Source organism: Trachemys scripta, chromosome 11 (assembly GCF_013100865.1).
Source record: "Trachemys scripta elegans isolate TJP31775 chromosome 11, CAS_Tse_1.0, whole genome shotgun sequence".
NCBI lineage: Eukaryota > Metazoa > Chordata > Testudines > Emydidae > Trachemys > Trachemys scripta.
In genome coordinates this window covers 10,208,535-10,228,174 of record NC_048308.1, presented here as the reverse complement: position 1 = coordinate 10,228,174, position 19,640 = coordinate 10,208,535, and the positions used below count along the sequence as shown (strand labels likewise).

Sequence of the window (19,640 nt, the reverse complement as noted above, 5' to 3'; positions counted from 1 at the left end):
GGGGTGTTTCTCCTCTTCCCCTTTCTATGGTCTCTTTCATTGTGGATGCTGTGGTTGTGGGAAGCTTAGGTTAAAGAAGTTCATCTTGCATTTCATTCTGAAGGCAGCGGAGTCATGTTCATTCTCCCCTGAAGCAGGGAGTTTCAGAGTTTGAGCCAGTTGTCAAGAAAACACTGTTCCCTGACTTCCTGAGTTCGACCTTTGGGATTGACACTTTCATTTTTTCTGTTAAATGTAGCACAGCTGGAGCCTGATCCAACAACCACTGATGAGATGGGGAGTCTTTTCATGGACTTCATTGGGTTTTAGATTAGGCCTTTATTTCCTATTTTCAGTAAAGGAGAATACTGATGTTTATCAGATGCCATGATGCAGTAAATGTTAGCTTTTTAATGGTAACCCTTGTAGTTCAATCCTTAGTCTGATCCAAATCTACAAATTCCTGTCATACATAATGTGTAGTATCTAGAATATTTACTGTACATAACACAGTACATTAGATATGACAATAAATCATAATTAGCAAGATATTGTAAAATGGACAGAAATTGTCAGAAAAGAAAAGTTAATAGCGACCTTTTCACCTATAGAAATCTGTGTCTTTTTTATTTGGTTTTATAACATGTGTAGTATAGTGCCTTATTTGTTCTGAAACTGTTTACAGAGTCAACAGACGTATAGCCAGCATACTGAGCTGCTAAAATAGTTCACAAATTAAAACAGATCTTTCCAGAAGTATTGACTGCTTTTCTAACAAGATTTTATTACTTATTTTTAAACACATTTTCAACATAGAGTATGTTGCAAAACTGTTATTTTTCCCCATAGGTGCAGTAATTATGCCATATACAGATAAGCAAATATGCATCCCTCCAGAACTGCCAGAACTGCTGAAACAGTTTACAAAATCTGCTATTCGAACCCAGCCTCCAGATCTGCTCCAATGGGCGTCTGAGTATGTTCATTTTTTCCTAACACTTAAAAAAAATCAAACCCCAGTTATAAAAGATTTATGCCTGCCACCCTGGAAAAGTTAATCACTTCACTGAATCTACCCACTGAAGTCAACTTCAGTGGATGTATTCATTGGAGCTACACTGATTAATTTACACTAGTTGAAGATCTGATCGTTGGTGCACAATAACTTTTGAGATCTATTGAGCATCTGGCAACACTGTGAAGTCAATGTGATTTGCAGGTCCTCATTTCCTCTCCAGATTTGGCTTGTATTGTGCTCCAAAGTTAATATTTGTGAGAGACCCACACTTACCTTCTCTTTGTCCCCACTACGGCTGGATATCTGGTATTTTAAATGTCTCTTCAGCTGGCACACTATTAATTTAATCTAGTCAAAGGTTGAGATGTTGGTGATCATTGTATGTTCCCAGATATACAGTTGCCACTTTGAATTGAGACTGTTTAAAATAAAATTCCTCTGAAGAGTGAGCTTCCAGCTAAATTCAGCACTTTAATAAATTATGGACCTTTTAGAAACACTGGTCTGTAACACTCAAAACTCTTCACCATCCAGGGGCAATGAGAGTAAGGTGTATATCACAAGTGCATACATCTATGGTGCTAGTTCGTTTTTTAAAAATGGGTTCTATGCTAATCTGGTATAAATCAGCATACCTCCATTTAAATCGATGTATCTATACTGATTTGCACCATGTCAGGATATGGCCTCATATCTTTGCAATCCATCCTCCCTTTTCTTTAGCATGGAACAACTCTCTAGTTACCACTAAATTAGTGGGTGGCCTGATTTGACGTGCCCCCAGAACAACCGAAAGGATAAATTGTTAGTAAATCCAATAGATTACAAGGTGGGCATTTTTTGGTTTCATTGTTTTGTTTTTAAACAGGAATGTTCAGCACTGCAGTAATCCCAAACTATGTGTTAAATTTTATTTTCCTTTTTCAAGTTTAAATGCTGTGGGGACTGAAATACTCCACTAGGAGTTTTTCCCAGGGTAATTCAGTGCATGGAGTGGCACAAGTGTTTAAATCAATTTGACATGTAATTTGTCGAATGAACATGCCTATCCTGAAATGTCAACTCCCTCAGCTGATATTGACATATGTGGATGATAGGTTAAAGCAGGGGTAGGCAACCTATGGTACACATGCTAAAGGTGGCACGCGAGCTGATTTTCAGTGGCACTCACAGTGCCCGGGTCCTGGCCACTGGTCCGGGGGGCTCTGCATTTTAATTTAATTTTAAATGAAGCTTCTTAAACATTTTAAAAACCTTATTTACTTTACATATAACTAAACTATTGTTGTGTAACCCCTTTGGGGTTTAGAGAGCATGGCCCTTTAAATCTTTTTCCTAAGGGGGAGAGGGAGAGTAAGAAAAAAGGAGGGAAACTCCAGGGGGCAGCGCTGGAGCTCCAAGGAGAAGGAGAGGCAGCTTGCAGGCCCTGGAAAAGGGAAGCAGCAGAGAACCTGCCCGAGGCCTGAGACAGATAGGGCCGATCGGGACACCCCAGGACAGGAGCCAGGAGGAATTGCCGAGAAGGACAGGCCGGACTCCGGCTGGACGCAGTATCACTGCTGCCCAGAGCTGCATGGGGCTGTGAGTACTGGGGTTTCTGACTGCATTGGGAACAAGGAGGGAGGTTGCTAGCTAGTTAAGTGGGGAGGTGGTCGCTCTGTGTGGCTTTGCAGAGAGCGGCAGAAGAGGGCACCGGAGGGGTTTGTTGGGGGAAAGTTCGCTGGCGCCAAAGACGACCAGGAGCACCCAAGACTCACCACTGGACTGGAACTTTGCTCAGGACTCCTGAACTCTGTGTGCAGACACATTGCTCAGTGTCTGCCCTTCCGGACTGTGCTACCACTGGGCCTGTGGGGCCTTGGCTTGGATGCAGCCCTGTCTTACTGCTCCCCCTATATTTCCCCTTGTTTTTCTCCTCTCATCCCTCTGTAAATAAACATTTCCCTTGTTATATCCACTGTACTTTTCCTGTGGGTGTGTGTGTTCGTTCACTCTGGGGGGGTTGGAACAGGTGCCCCTGGGGTGGAAGGGATTTCTCCTGCTGCATTCCTGCACGCGACATCTCTTGGCCAGAGCTGCCTGCAGAGCAGACTCCATCTTGGCCCCGAGGGCGCTAAAGTTACACTTGGTGGCCCGTATGGGGACTTTGCAGTACACACAGTCTGGAGTTACCCTCCTTTTTTCTTACTCTCCCCCTCAGGAAAAAGATTTAAAGGGCCATGCTCTCTAAACCCCAAAGGGGTTACAGTTGTATATTATAGATTTATAGAAAGAGACCTTCTAAAAATGTTAAAATGTTTTACTGGCACGCGAAACCTTAAATTAGAGTGAATAAATGAAGACTCGGCACACCACTTCTGAAAGGTTGCTGACCCCTGGGTTAAAGAGTTAACTTTATCTAAGTAAAAAAAGAAGCTAATTACACTTGATAAATAGACTGAACCATAAAATGTTATTTCTTTATTTTTTAAATAATATTCCTGTTGTCTTTCACCTCACTCAGTATAAGTTTAATGTATTATAGAAGGGGTGCCTAGCCTACCGCCCACAGGCCGTACATAGTCCAGCAGAAGGCCCATGGCTTACTTCAACACAATATACTAATGGCCAATTCATTTACATTTTGTCGTTATGTTTGCATTATTTTAGTTTACAGAAGTGTGTAAATAGGTTGTTTCTATGAACAGTATTGTCTATCTAAATACATACAAAACAAGCTGAACTTAAAATATAAATCAATACTGGTCACTTTAAATCTTAATATACGTAGGTTGTGCTTAGGCTTATGTGGCCCGCCTGTGTAATAAGGTTGGGCTCCACTGTATTATAGCTAAAGCTGGTCTGTATTGTTTCCAGAATACTAGTTTCCTTTGGCGCAACAATAAAGCATTTTGAATGTAGTGCTGTTCATTATTAAAGAGAAAAAGATTTATACTGGATGACCATTAATATTTTATTAGGAGGAAAGTTCTCTTTTATTGTAACATATTTGCTTCTATTTGATAATATCACAGACCTGTCCTAAAATTTGTGAGAAAATGTATGGTTTCTTTAAAAGATGATTTTCATTTAACGACCCTAATTCAGGAAAGCACTCTTATTCATGAAGTGCTCTTAAGTATATGCTAAAATACTTTCCTGAATAGGGATGGAATTACGCTTGTGCTTTAATGCTTTCCTGAATCAGGGCCAAAAATTTGATGTCCAAAGAAAAGAGCACTATGGGCTGAATATAAAGACCATTGAAGTCAATGGAAAAACTCCACTGACTACAACGGGAGATGATTCAGGCCTTAAAAATACCACTTATGTGCAGGAATGAAAGGAAAGTTGTTTGATAGCACAGTACTTTCCTGATTAAAAGCAGTGCTACTTAAACAGAAGCTGCTGCATCAGATAGTTGAAATGCAATTGTCTTCTATTTAGTAAGCATAAATCATATGAACCATTATGTTTAATATCTGCTTCTGTTAAAAGCATTTAGAAAGCAAGTATCTATCCGTCTTTCTCCATCTAGTTACTTTAGTGCCGTGGCCCGTGGCGATATACCTCCAGTAAGGGAGCGATCGGAAAGGGTACCTTTGTCAAACTGGGCAGAACTCACTCCAGAGCTCTTAAAGGTCTTACACCAACGAGTAAGAAACATCTCATTTACTTTCTAGGGCAAATATATAGAGACAGAACATTTACATCCATATGCTATTTTGCTTCCTTAATGTTACAGATACTACATTTTCAGGCTGAGAAAACGTATTTGCTTTCAATGTTATGTCTGCAAATATTCTAGTCAATGAATGCAAGTAAAATGTGTATGGAGAATACTAATATATTAGCTGGTATCTTTGAAAAAAAAATCACAGGTTTCTACCAATGAAGAATTGAGCAATAAGACCTTTAAAAATGTGACTCCTTGTCTAGATGCAACAGTATAAAATAGAATTTTCCTTGAACTGTACTCCCTTTGGTCCTGATTGGGCAACCTTTTTCAATTTGGTGAACACTTACTCACACAAGTAATGCCACTGTACTCAATGGGATTATTTGCATAAATATTCATCAACACTAAAGGTTGCGCACTCAGGCTATATGTTCGTAAAATTGAAGTCCTGCAAGATGTAACAGAAATAATGTATTTCCTTAACTCACGCTGTTAATTATATCGAAATTTACAGCCTGGAATCATAACTGTCCTAAGTCTTCATTTCTATTTTCTATATGGATCAAATCTACAATGAGCTTTCTTAACCCTGCCTGCAAAACGTGTGTGTCAGACATCCAGTTGCTCCTGAAGACTCTCTGACATCATCAGCTCTTCCCATAAATCCAATTCAAAGCCCAGACCATTTCAAAAGCAAAAGTCTAGAACAAATCTAAGTAAAGTGTCCCAGCTGGGCATCCTGCTCTGTTAGTGTAGATTCAGTATCGCAAGGCCTGAAGCTGAACTTCAGCACCCTCAGAGTGCCCATTGTGTCAAATACTCTGACATCAACACAGTTGTTATTTTGACATAGCACCCTGGTGGTACTTACCACTGACCCAAAAGCCTTTACCTCATGCCAAGCATAGTTCAAGGACTTTGTTAGGAGCCCATTCTGTTCTTTACATCTCTTCTGCTCTGTATTTGTTGGAGAAAATGTTCAAGCCCCTCAATGACTCTCCAGATTTCATAGTTAAAAAGGGGGGGGGATGTTTGGGCTAATGAGATTTCAGTTTAAACTGGGAATGAAAGGAAAATGTATTTCTTTACCCGTGATGCATATTATTATGTATTTCTTTCCAGGTGAGTGGCAGACTGATAATCCATGTAGATGAACTGGCCCACATGTGGAAGGTGCTGAATCTCCCAACAGATTTATTTGAGAGTGTTATGAATGTTGGTCGTTTTACCGAAGAAATTGAATGGCTTAAGTTTTTAGCCCTGGCATGTAGCTCTCTTGGAGTTGTAAGTTTATCTACACTTTTTCCATTCACGTTTTTATATTCTTTACATAGCTGATCTTGATTTAGTGTTGTGATTGGAGGTTGAGCAATTGGCTATTTTACCCATGTCATGGACCAAACACACCTCCTGGCTTTGAGTTCAGCACACACCTTTCCTTATGGGATGAGGGAATTATTTTGACAATCTGCCCTCAGAGGTCAAGGAACCAGAGCATTTATAGAAGGCTCTGCAAGAGAGTATTGCTCCTCCAACTGATCAATGTCATCGTAGGCTTTTATAACAGGATTTATTTTCTCTACCACTAATATAGGGGTACCTGAATCCTCTTTCCCAACTTCATTATAACAGGTCACATTGTTTTGCAGATAATTTGCAACAATAGGGGAAGACAGCTAGAGGCACAGCGGCAGAGTTATAGACTTTATCTGATTGTATCATAAAGATTTTTCTAGACACGTATGCCATAACTATGAGGGAAGGCAAAAAGAGGTTGTCTCCACCATAGCATCCACAATATTTTAGTCAATAGATTTGCTTTGGTTTATTCTGGCTCTCTGCACTGTGAGTCTAAATTCCTCCCAGTATGAGGAAATGTATAGTTCTTTTAAGAGAAAAACTATGCACATTTGGAGCAAATTCTCTGCTTCCATGGAGGAAGAACATCTTGTCACGCCACATAAATTTCACCTGTTGGTGCTGACTGAGATTCTAGAAGTGTTGGAGGGAACTTGGTACCACATCCTATGTTCTAGATTCACATCTTTCCTATCTGGTGAAGACCAAAGGGGAGATATTAGGTCAAATACTGATGGAGATTAGCAATCCCTGCCTTAAGGAGGTCAAGCTGCCACCTTCTCTCATGGCCTCAAGAAGCCATCATTTAATTTTGACAATCTACTTGACTGCCATCTCGTATCTAGTCTTCCTTTTGTGGTTAAGACTATTCAAAATGTTGTGGGAACTATCATAGTATCTAGATACTTCAGATTTCTATGATTCTTGTTAGCTTGGATACTGTCACTTTCTTCAGCAAGGAAACTACATTGATTGATGATTTTCTCTAGTGATGGTTAAAAATCAAGTAACTATGCTGATACCATTAGATCTATCAGCTGTTTTCTATACTGTAGATCACAAGATGTTATTGACTCACCTGTAGGTCCCAGGGACAGGTTTTTTCTTTTTTCTCAGTGAGATTCCCATGGTGTAGTGTCAGGCAATCACTCATATTCCCTGAGGGTGCTTTTATGTGGGATACTGCAAAGCTCCATTTTGTTCCTATACCTATTAAAGTTTTATGAGGAAGGTTAGCAGGAAGCCATTGGTTATGGGGCCTTCAATATAGAATCATAGACTATCAGGGTTGGAAGGGACCTCAGGAGGTCATCTAGTCCAACCCCCTGCTCAAAGCAGGCCCAATCCCAGACAGATTTTTGCCCCAGATCCCTAAATGGCCCCCTGAAGGATTGTACTCACAACCCTGGATTTAGCAGGCCAATACTCATATGCTGATTTCCCCAGCTTTATGGTGCAGTTGAAAGCCTTAACTTGGCTGAGATTGGAGCATGGATGTGAGCGAATTGGCTGAGTCTCAATCCAAAGAAAATAGATGTGATGTTGGTGAATTTGGCATGAAACGGGAAGATGTGGTGATGTTTATATCTACCCCTGTGACTGAGTGTTTGTCCATCATTTTTCACCCAAGTTCAAAATTTGGAAGTCTAGCTAGATTCCCGGCTATAGCTGGATAATAAAGTATCAAGAGCAGCCAGGGTAGTTGTCTTTCATTTGTGACTGGCCAGAAAGTTGTAACTCCTTCTCTCTAATTCAGAACTCACTTCCATGACTAATGATTTTGCCACCGCAAGATTAGATTTGATTACTGTAACATGCTCTACATGGGACTGTGTATTCAATGCATTTTAATTAAGCTGATGCTGAATGAGGCAGCCTGCTTGTTAAGTGGGGTATTTCACTGCAAGCACATTGCAATAGTACTTTGTCATCTGCACTGGTTGCATGTGGATTTCAGAGTGGCGTTTAAGGTGATAGTTTTGATCTATAAAACCCTACATGTCCTGGGACCTGCCTACTTGAGAGACCATCTGTCTCCCCCTACAATACTGCCACAGTTGACCTTAATGGAGGTGATCTGTTTGGTCTGTAACCCTCTTGGTTAAGAAGTGTTAGGAAGTGTTCCCCATGAGCGCCCCTTGACTTTGGAATTCATTTTCCTGCTGTGTCTGAAATAGCCCGCTTCTGTTGTCCTTCAGTGTATGCTCCAAAACTCATCATTTTAATAAGGCTTTAAGATAAGGGTTAATTCATGCAGGTTGATATCATGCTGTGGTAGGGGTTTCTTTAATGTCTTTGCTGTAATAGTTTAGATTCTTGTGTTTGTTATATGGTGGGGTTTCCTGCTGAATTTGTTATGATGTGCATTTTAGGAAAATGTCAGGGGCTCTTAGGACCTAGGATAGGTGCCCTTTTAGATTCTTATAATTTGAAAGAGGCATTAATAAGTGTACATTTTTATTAACATTTATATTCTCAACATAGCTGCAATGGCTTAATGGGGCAGCGGAACATGTTGTGCTCTGTAAGCAAGTGGTTGCATGTTCAAATCCTATCTGATCTATTGCAGAGGAGGTGAATGTATTCTCTAAGGCAAGCTTTTTTAAAAAACAGTGAGGGTAGTTAGCCTTTGGAACAATATACCTAGGCATGTGGTGGATTCTCCATCACTTGCAATCTTTAACTCAAGATTAGATACATTTCTAAAAGATATGCTATAGCTCAAACAGAAGTTATGGACTTGAAGCAGAAGTTCTAGGATGATCTTCTATGGCTTATAGTTAGCAGGTCAGACTAGATTATCATAATGGTCCCTTGTGGCTTTAAACTGTATTAATCTGCTCCTGAAACAATAAATATAACTCATTTTAAGCACTGTGTTAACTAAACCTTTACAAGTTTTACATCAGTGGTGCTTTTGTTCAATATGATCAGTCAGTATCACTAGCAACATTTGCTTCATAGTAAATCTTGAAAATCATTCCATTTAGAGATAATTGTATTTAGAAATCCTATTTTCTGTATTTCACTTCTCTTTTGTTTCATTAGGGACATTTGTATGAAAATGGGATATTTGTGCTTAGGCATTCATCTCTTCCTTCAGTTTATTCCTCAATTCAAGTCATAATATTATAATTTTGACAGACTTAGGTTTTGTGCAGATAATTTTGATGTCACAGAAAATTTTGATTTCAGGTGAGCAACAAACAATTGGAGTCAATGAAGTCCTAGACAATAAAGCTCCTGTTTTTATGCAAATGCCCCTACTAGTGAGAAACATTCATATCAGCAGAATTGTCTCCAAGTAAAAAGTTTTCCATGAGGTGCCAGTGATACTTCCATGAATCCAATTAACAAAATACATGTGCATTAGTTTATTTCAAAGAAATAATGAGGGACCCTTTGTCAGTCTTAGAATAAACACAGGGCTGGTCATTATACAATCAGTTGGCTCCATCTTGTGGGATTCAAGAGTCTTGCGACCTTCTGTGCAATGTATAATATTAATCCACTAACTGGCGGGGGGAGGAAACTATATTGTTAAAACTGTCAGCAGTGCATAAAGTACAAAACATTGTGGCCCTTAATGATGCTGTCCTACAAATTAGATAATTCTATAAGATTAATGATCCCTAAACTGCTCATATAGTCCTAGTGAACACTCCTGTTAGGATCAGTGGGAACTAAAAGTGGGATTTTATTGACTTTAATGAGATCAGAATTAGGCCACACTTTTAGAAAAAAAGTCTAGTAGCATATTAGAATATCAGGATCAACCATTTGTATGCTTCCATATTCAACAAAAGGCTTTATCCCATAAAGAAGGATTATCAGTTAATGATTGTGCCCATTTACTGCCTCCTGAGCACCCCCTCATGACTGGGTTGCCTCTTTGGCCAGTCCACCTCCATTTTCCCCTTCATCTGGACCCTGTAAGAACTCAGTCTCCAGTAACTGTCTATGCTCAAACTCTAATTCACTCTCCTGCTGTTCTCCTCAGGTTGTCACTAGCATTTGTCAAATACAGAACTCAAAAGTCCAAAACCAAACAACATGTGTCAGTTCAACTTCCCTTCTTAAACTTCCACTCACAGGCTTTATCTGGCTAGTGCTCTACAGGAACTAAACTTGTTCTTCATAGCTGCTCTTTCCGCCTTCTCCACATAAACTCCTCTTTTCTGAATACTGCCAGACCTCCTGGCCAGGGCCGGCTCCAGGCACCAGACAAGGAAGCACATGCTTGGGGTGGCACATTCTAAGGGGCGGCATTCCGGCCATTCTTTGGGCGGCACAATCTGCCCCCCCCCCCCTTTTTTTTTTGGCGCACTTAGGGCAGCAAAAAAGCTAGAACCAGCCCTGCTCCTGGCTCTGGTAATCTCAGCTACTCTTTCTTAGCCACACCCCTCCCTGCAGCTTCCTGTTGCCCTTTATATTTGAATCACCAGATTCCTAACAGGTGGGGCTCATCTTGTAACCAGGCTAGCTTAGTCCCAAGCACTCCAGACCATGGGCAAGCCATCCTGTTACAATAATATATCAGGGCCCTAAACATTTAAGGTTCACAACCATCCCAGCATGACCAGATCTCTCTTGCTCTCAAGGATGTTTCACATCCCTTCATGATAACGGTTAATATTTTTACAGCATTCAAAAAGTGAGTTAGGTGCTTTTCAGAAATACTTATTAAAAGTCAAGAATCCTGGCCAGGAGAGCTTGAAATATAGTTTTATATATATATCAGACCTTTACATTCAAGGTGAGTTTTTAAAAATGATGAATTCTAGAAGGTTATGGTTAGTGTCTGGCACAAATTAAGTCCATCATCCATTATACAACTGAACCTCTCTTCATCAGAAGTTTAGGTGCACACAGAATGCAGGGTGGGGCTCCCCAATGTGCATGGCAGTCCCTGTAAAAACAGTACCAACCAACCAGGCATGCTTTAACACTGTATGAATGGCGTGATCTAACATCTATTGTGAGAGAGAATCCACTACAATCCTCAGTAAGTTATTCTAATGGTTAGTTTCCATCACTGTAAAATCTGCACTTTATTTCTAGTCTGAATTTGTCTAGCTTCAACTTCCAGCCATTGGATTCTGATATACCTTTGTCTCCTAAATCCAAGAGTCCTCTATTATCAGATTTCTGTTCTCCATGTAGGTACTCATAGGCTGTGATCAAGTCAACCCTCAAACTTCTCTTTGTTAAGCTAAATAGATTGATCTCCTTGAATCTTTTTCTAAAAGACATGTTTTCCAATCCTTTAATCATTCTCCTGGGTCTTCTCTGAAACCTTTCCAATTTTTCCATCATTCTTCCTGAAGTGTGGGCACCAGGGCCAAACACAGAAGTAAGGCAATCTCCTTATCCCTGTTTATATACTCAAGAATCATTTGCCCTTTTAGGCACAATATCACTCTTGGAACTCATGTTCAGCTAAATGTCCACCCTGACCCCCAAAACTTTTTCAGAGTCACTGCTTCCCAGGATACAGTCCCGTCCCGTCCCCCCACATTGGTCACATTGAAACACATTGTTTGCTGGCACCCAGCTTACCAAGTGATCCAGATAACCCTGTGTCAATGAACTATCCTCTTCATTATTTACCACTCCCCAATCTTTGTCATCTGCAAACTTTCAGTAATTATTTTGTTTTCTTCCAAGTTATTGATAAAATTGCTAAATAGCATAGCGTCAAGAACCAATCTCTGCAGGACTCCTGTCGAAACACACCAGCTTAAGTATGATCCCCTGTTTACAATTACATTTTGAAACCTATCACTTTGCTAGTTTTTAATCCATTTAATGCATACCATTGTTGATTTTGTATTCTTCTAGTTTCTTAATTAAAATGTCATGCAGTACCAAGTCAAGCACCTTACAGAAGTCTAAGTATATCACATCAATACTCTTACCTTTATCAACCAACCTTGTACTCTCTCAAAAAAAAAATAGATTAGTCTGACAGGTCTATTTTCCATAACACCATCATATTCTTTAACCCCTTGTAAATTGAGTCCTATATCAGCCATTCCATTATTTTGCCAGAGATCAATATCAGGCTGACAGGTCTATAATTAACTGGATCATCCCATTTGCTTGTTTAAATATTGGCACAACATTAGCTTTCTTCCAGTGCTCTGGAACTTTCCCACTGTTCCAAGACTTATTGAAAATCACCAGTAATGGTCCAATGAGCTCCTTGGACAACTTTTTAAATCAGCAGGCCCAGCTAACTTGCATCCAGGAGTTTTAAAAAATATTTCACTTTAATAGTTGCTATTTAACATCCTCCTTAGTTACTGTTGGAATGGAAAGTATTTAATTGTCATATGATATGAATACATCATTTTTTTTCTCCCCAAACACAGAACAGAAATATTTATTAAACACTTCTGCCTTTTCTGCATTATTATTGGCAATTCTACTATTCCCATGTAATAATGCACCAGTACTGTTTTTAGGATTCCTTTTCTTCCTAATATACTTAAACTTCTTCTTGTCCATAACTTTGCTGGCCATAGATTTTGCCTTGTGTCCTTTTGCTTCCCTTATCAAGTTATTTCAACTCCTAGCTTCCAATTTATATTCACTGCTATTAGTCTCCTCTTTATCTCATTTGTTATATATTTTTATAGCTGCTGTCACTTCCTCTCTAAACCAGGCAGGTTTTTTAACCACCATAATCTTCCTCCTCACTTGTGGCTTTTTGTACATCTAGTAAAATCTTCTTGAACAGTTTCAAGTTATCATACACAATTTTAGTTTAAACTCTTTCTCCCAGCTGATTTGTCTCTTAATTGTTTTCAGTTTTGTGAAACTGGTTCTTGTAAAAATAATAAGTACATATATTACTGGTTTGGAAGTTATTGTGCTTACACATAACAAATATAGCCAAATCATGATCGCTTACACCTAAGCATCCTCTGATTTTTATACCTATGATCAATTCCTCTTCATCTGTCAAGAGGTGGTCTAATATAAATTGCCCCATGTTGGATGCAACAATTTTTGAGTTTGGAAATGGTCATCTATAATTTTTATAAATTCCAAGGATATTTTAGTACTGGTGGCATGAGACCTCCAGCATGTGTCACTCAGATTGAAATCTTTCATGATTATGCAGCTTTTTTCCTGTCTTATAGATAATTGCCCAAAGAGCTGGTCATCCTGTTTTCTAGTGTGATTTGGTTGCTTGCAGCTCTGCTTCTATTGTTCCTAGTTCCTTCCTTTTGTTAGTTTGTTTCCTGTACTTTCCTAAGCAAAATAATTTTGTTTCACCTTAGCTGATGACAGCACTCATAAAAAGGTTAGGTCTCAGCTCCCCAGAGTATACCATCCTAAGCAACTCTTAGTTCTTCTTTACACATTTCAGATCTTGTAGACAGTTTTTCTTTGTTGTACCAGACTGTCATCTGATATTGTAAACTTTTTGCCACAGAAACCATCCTTTTGTTATGTTTACATACTACCCACCTGTAATGGGGTCACATTCACCTCTCGCAAGTGCCCTCTGGCCCAGTGCATATGCTTACATTCTCTCTCTCTTTGTAGTGGGTCTTCAGTGACTCAGCCCTCTGGCCAAGTTACACACAGTCTGTGTGATAAAAGACAAGCATAACCCCTTCTGGGGTACAAGCCCAACAGGGGTCTCTCTCAGTGCCCTCTGTAATGTCTCCCACCAGTTGTCCATGTTCCAGGATAGAGTAGTGCCCCAGGGCTCCCTCCCTGGCAACATTTTCACCCTCTTAGGGCCTTTCCATCTGCAACTCTCCAGCTGGGCTGTTGCAGTTCATTTCCCCCCTCTGGGGTACCTCAGTGTCCAGGCCACTTTCACTGGTGGTTAATGGGGATGGGAAGGACCCAGGCCCATCCGCTACTCCAGGTCTCAACCCAGGGGCCCTGTAGATAGCAACTGTCCACTGTGTCCCTTTATCTAAGTCCCACTGCTGTTCTAATTCCCAAGGCCACTTCCTCACAGTCCTGTGCCATCTTCACCCTTACCTCAGGCCCTTGTCCTGATGGAGTCCCCATAACCCACTCAGGGCTCCTCACTTTCCCCAGCTTCTGGCAGCACTACCTCATCCAAGGTACTGCAGATCCCTCAGCCAGCCACACACCATCCACTCTCCTTCGGTTCTAGCAAGGAACTGCCCCCTGCAGCAATTTTTATACTAGTTTGCTGGGCCCTGATTGGCTGCTTCCCACACAGCCACTCTAGGCAGCTTGGAGGACTGCTCTACTGCCCTTTTCTGGGGTGGGTGTGGCGGGGCCAAAAGGCCACCAGCAGGGGGCCTCAGGGCCTAGTCCACCCAATCACATCACTCAACAGGGTTGAGATCTCAAATGACACCACAACAAATAATTATAATAATATATTTCATTACTCATAACGTACCCAGCTTTTACATAATTTCTTCTTTGAGTCTTTTCTTATAAATTAATTCCTCCAATCCTTAAATAATTTTTGTTGCTATTCTCTGAATTCCCTCCAATTTTTCAACCTCTTTCTGGTATTGAGAAGTATACAGTGTTGCAGGCGCAATCCCACCTGAATTATAAACTGCACAGTAGGATTGTTATTCCTGTAATCTGTGACATGATTTCTCTACATATGAAAACCACATTCACAGTGGAGTATTTTGTGACACCATATCCATTGCTGTTCACCATCACCACTTTGTCATTACTGTGCTCTAGATTTGTCCTTCCCATTGAATAGCTGAGTTCCCACCTCACAAAATATATTAGTTTGCATTTTTCCGGAATGAATTTTATTTTATTATTTCCCTACTGATAACTTTTCAGGTCCCTTTATATTAGTTGACTTTAATGGGAATTTTGCTTGAGTCGGATTATAGAATTAGATCTTGTTTGCAATACCTCCCACGTTCGCACTAGACTTTGACATGCATAATAAATGCTCCCACACAGGGGAGTAAGAGGGCGTTTGAAAACCTCTTACACCCCCTTAACTGGTTAACCAGATCTTAAATTGAAGTGCACGGGTGCATAATCTATGCCCATTTACTCTTCCATAGGGCAGGTTTGGATGGAGGGGCTGGTAATTGGCAAAGCCTTAACTTCATTCCCTAATGCACCAGCCAGCACAGAGAGTGTCAAAATTTGCTGCTGGTATAGGCCAAAAGAAAAGTGCTGCCCAGCGAGAGTAATGAGAAAAAAGAGAGGGAAATGAACCTCAAAGGCTCAATGCCTCTTAGAGCTATTCCTGAAATGCAACTGCTCAATAATCAGCCCTCACACAAGCCTGGGCCTAAAGACAGAATCTAGCCCTCAGTATCACCTGCAAAATAAATGTACTATTTATAATATGAATAATGTCACATTTATAATAGTACTATTCATCAAACAACCTCCAAGTACTTATCTCATCTTCCAGACCATTAATAAAGATGTTAAATAAAATAAACCTTAATCCAGCTCCTGGAGATCCCAGCAGACCTCTCCTTTTATTCATTACATTGTCATTTATCATTCAATCCTTTATTTATGGCTTTTGAGACAGATTTTTTGTGTCTATATGACAGTGTTTCTCTCCATACCAAGAAAAGTAGGCCTCTAGTCTCTTCATTGATAGTGCCAAAAGTGAGGCTCACTTATTTTATTCTCTTTTCCCAATAGACTATTGCAAAAACACTGAAGATTATATGTGAGGTTTTATCCAGCGATTATGACAGTGGACCCCCACGTATTCCTTTTAGCACTTTCCAGTTTCTCTACACATACATTGCTGAAGTGGATGGGGAGATTTCAGCATCTCATGTCAGCCGAATGCTGAATTACATTGAACAGGAGGTGTAAGTACATCTTTGTCAAATGTCAACCAGAGTTAAAGGTTCCTTCATCAGAGGCATGTATTTATGCTGTAGCTATTAAACTCCAGGAAGGATGGAGGAACAAAGGAGGAAGGGAGACAGTAGAAAAGAGAGGGAGAAGGTAGAGAGAGCAAAACAGACTAGGAAGAAGTGAAAATAGTAGCAGTCATAGGGAAAGAATTGTTAAAATAAGGGAGTGAAAGGTAATTATGGGGGAGCAATAAAGGCCAATAATAATGGGGGAGGAAGAGACAAGAAAAAGGAGGTGTGCTAAATGCTTCAAAGGAGACAAAGAAAGATGTTGTCCTGGCACCAAATTCTTTCAGTCCAAAGAAAAGCACAGAGTTCAGGTGGCAGAGTCCTAAGGATTATTACCATTTATTATTTATATAGCACTAGACAAGTAACAAGCTCCTGCCCCAGATAGCTTACACTCTAAGGGGCAGATCCTCAGCTAGAAAAAACAGCATAGCTCCACTGATTTCAAAGAAGTTTTGACAATTTATACCAGGTGAGACTCTGCCCCTAAAGTTACAACAGTGCAATATAGCTCAATAGAATAAAACAAATATGCCCAGAATGCTGAATGGTCATTATAGTAAATGGTATAACAATATGACAATATAGAGTAAATGCTTCATGTTTTGTTATGTGTATTTTGAAAAAGGGAGGCATCTTGATGTAAATAAATTAAAAACTTGTTTCAAGTGAACAGGATGCCATGGGAAAGTTATGATCTGGGATGGATGAAAGAGACAAAGGGTTCAATCCAACTCCCACTAAAGTCAATGCAAATGTTTCCATTGACTTCAACTGCAGAAGGAGGAGGGCCAAAGAGTACAGTTTGGAGAGAAGAGAAGTTTGACTACAGCACAGGGAGCAGAGATTGGGTGGAAGAGGGGAAGTTTATAATTAGTATTATGTTTTCTGTTACCTTTATAATGAAAATGCAGGGCTCGATTAATTTAATATATATTTCATTCTTTATGCAGCATTGGACCTGATGGCTTAATCAAGGTGAATGATTTTACCCAGAATCCACGGGTCAGACTGGAATAGTGACACAGCTTATCAAGTACTTTGATAGGAAGATGAAGAAACGTGCTTCAAAATAATGGTTACTATTAGCCTTTCATTGTCTTTTTTCTTGTGTCTATCAATAAACAATTTGGCCAAGAAGTCAATCAGAAATGTGTGAGTGTGGATTAAGAGAATGTCAGTGGAATAGAATATTGTCACAGGTTAATTATTAGAGCTGGTCAATTTTGCATTTTATTTATTTATTTATTGTGCTGAAAGTTTTCCCTTTGAAAAATAGTTTTGTTGAAACAAATTTTTCATCGGAATATGTCAATTACAACAAAAACATTTTGCAGAAAATTTCTAAACAAAAATTCTCATTTTGAATTGATGTTTTCATATGAAAAAATGTTCATTTTGTTTCCATTTAAAATGCCATTTGGTTTCAGTTTTCGGTTTTAAAAAAAACATACATAACATCTTAATCAAATTAATTCAGAACTTCCCATTGGAAAACTGAAATGTTTTTGACCAAAAATTGAAAGATTTTCATTCAAAATTTCTTGCAGGAAAAAATTCCAGTTTTCCAACCAATGATTGGAAATTAATGATTTTCTGCTGCCAAGTAAAACCACTAAGACCCTTATGAAAAATTATCTTGTATGGTGTTATACCATATCTTATCTAATGTCAGTGCTCCTGACAGAGAGCTCGATCACGCCTGAAAGAGGTGAAGCAGTACCACCACCGTGCAAGCACCAGGCAACATTCTGTCTTTCCTGCACTCCCCAGAAACACACCCACTATTACACCCTTTGTGGATACAGCTTACTCCATCCAATGAGATTGGCCCCGCTCCATGGAGTGGGGCCAAAGTAGAGAACAGTGACAAGCTCTACCTCTTCGCCTTAACTACTCATCGTCTTTAGGGTATTGTGTGCTCCTGACAGACTAAAGAGACCAATCCTTGAGCTCCCCATATAGGAGGGACAGTAATTTTGTGCGGAGTGAGGAAGGCTTCTTCTGTCCTAGCCCTTTTGTGCAAAACGACCACAGAATCTGTCTCTATGTGTCTGATTCTGCTCCTTAAGTTAATTGAAGTTTTGCCATTGGAGCAGGAGCAGGGCCTAAACTATTATTGACCTTCTGTATCCAAATTGACTTATGGAATAAAACTATTGTATATTCAGAAAGCAGCTTAGATACTGAAGTGCAGCTTATGTAAAGGTCTTTTAAAAGTTGATTTGACTGCTTGAGTGTTTTATTTGTGTTAATTTTATCACTAAAGACTGGTCAGCTACCCACATACTATCTTGGCTAGGATATTCAATATAAAGTATTTTAATTTAAACTGGAAATATACTTATATTTTTATTTTAGTACCACCCGCCTTTAAGGTCTCGTGCTCCAGCCTAAATCCTTCTGGCCAAAGAGGACTGGACTGGGCCTTCTTATGTCTTTCAATATTATCCCTTATTTGGTCATAGAGGACACTGCTGAGTAAGAGAGGGGCACTTTTTCCCCTCCAGGAGTGATTACACTGGCTTTATAGTACTCAGTTTCTGCCAACTTTGGGGAACAAGAAATTACAGTTGAGGCTCATAGTTTGACTTGATCTTCTTTCTGGAGATGAGTTAGAACATCCAGCAAAGACTGGACCAAATATAAGCAAACATTTGTTATCAGTTATGAACATGGGAGGTAACGATATATTACTTTATTATTTATAAAATCTCATGATTTTAGGGGTCTGTTTCATGATTTTTGATCACTTGTGGTTGGCAATACTGTAACCTCTAGTCACATCACCTCTTTCTATTCTCCTCACTCACTTTCAATTTTAAAAAGAAATCTATTTGCATGTGTCTCTTCTGCTAATATGCATTGTAGAATACATCTCTGAAAATCATTCCAAATGAAGGGTGGGAGGAGGAGGCTGTTGTTTGTTTTTAAATCATTTAGATTAGTTCTTTCTTAATTATTCAAGCCTCTGCATTCATGGCCATCAATTATCAGTTTGGTGGAAGCTCACCCTCACCTCGAGTAGTAGTTTGGTGACTTAAAGCATCTCAGAGAAAATAGTTGCCCCATAAGGTACTTGACATTAGTTTGATAATTGCCCATCATATTCTGTGAACCTTCTCATCTTGTTCTTTGACCCAGCTTTTTTTCCCTTTACCGCCTATGATTGGCAAGGTTTTAACAGGCCCTTGAATGGTCCCTTGAAATATATGTTAAGTACTTAAGGTAAACAATCTGCTCCACCCTCTATTTTTCTGTGACACTCTGAGTCCATTTCCCAGACCTGAAGAAGAGCTCCATGTAAGCTTGACAACTTGTCTTTCTCACCAATGGAAGTTGGTCCAATACAAGATATTACCTCACTCACCTTGTCTCTCTCTCATATTCTATTTGTGATCCGCTATAATCCCCAAATCCTTTTCAGATTATTCCCCATTTTGTAATTGTGCATTTGATTTTTCCTTCCTATGTGAAGTACTTTGTACTTATCTTTAATGAATTGCATCTTGTTGATTTCAAAGCAATTCTCCAATTTGTCAAGGTCATTTTGAATTCAAATTCTGTCCTCCAGTGCTTGCAACTGCTCCCAGCTTGGTGTCATCTGCAAATTTTATAAGCATACTCTCCACTCCATTATACAAGTTATTAATTAAAATACTGAATAGTATTGGAGCTAGGACTGACCCCTGGGGGATCTTACTAAATACACCCTCCCAGTTTGACAGTAAATCATTGATAACTACTC

At 39.6% G+C, this 19,640-nt stretch overlaps 1 protein-coding gene across 2 annotated transcripts; it reads left to right on the top strand.

Annotated features, from left to right (window-relative positions):
- Positions 1–839: 839 nt before the first annotated feature.
- On the top strand, positions 840–17,206 carry LOC117885089 (ropporin-1). 2 transcript variants are annotated; one of them, XM_034786233.1, is made up of 5 exons: positions 840–955; positions 4,515–4,632; positions 5,778–5,939; positions 15,660–15,835; positions 16,846–17,206. In XM_034786233.1, the coding sequence occupies exons 1-5, from the start codon at positions 840–842 to the stop codon at positions 16,910–16,912; spliced, it is 639 nt and encodes a 212-aa protein (XP_034642124.1). In that variant the 3' UTR covers positions 16,913–17,206. The 2 variants fall into 2 exon arrangements, with proteins under 2 accessions (XP_034642124.1, XP_034642125.1); XM_034786234.1 differs by lacking the exon at positions 840–955 and adding an exon at positions 2,552–2,578 and having other exon boundaries at positions 16,846–17,202.
- Positions 17,207–19,640: the final 2,434 nt, after the last annotated feature.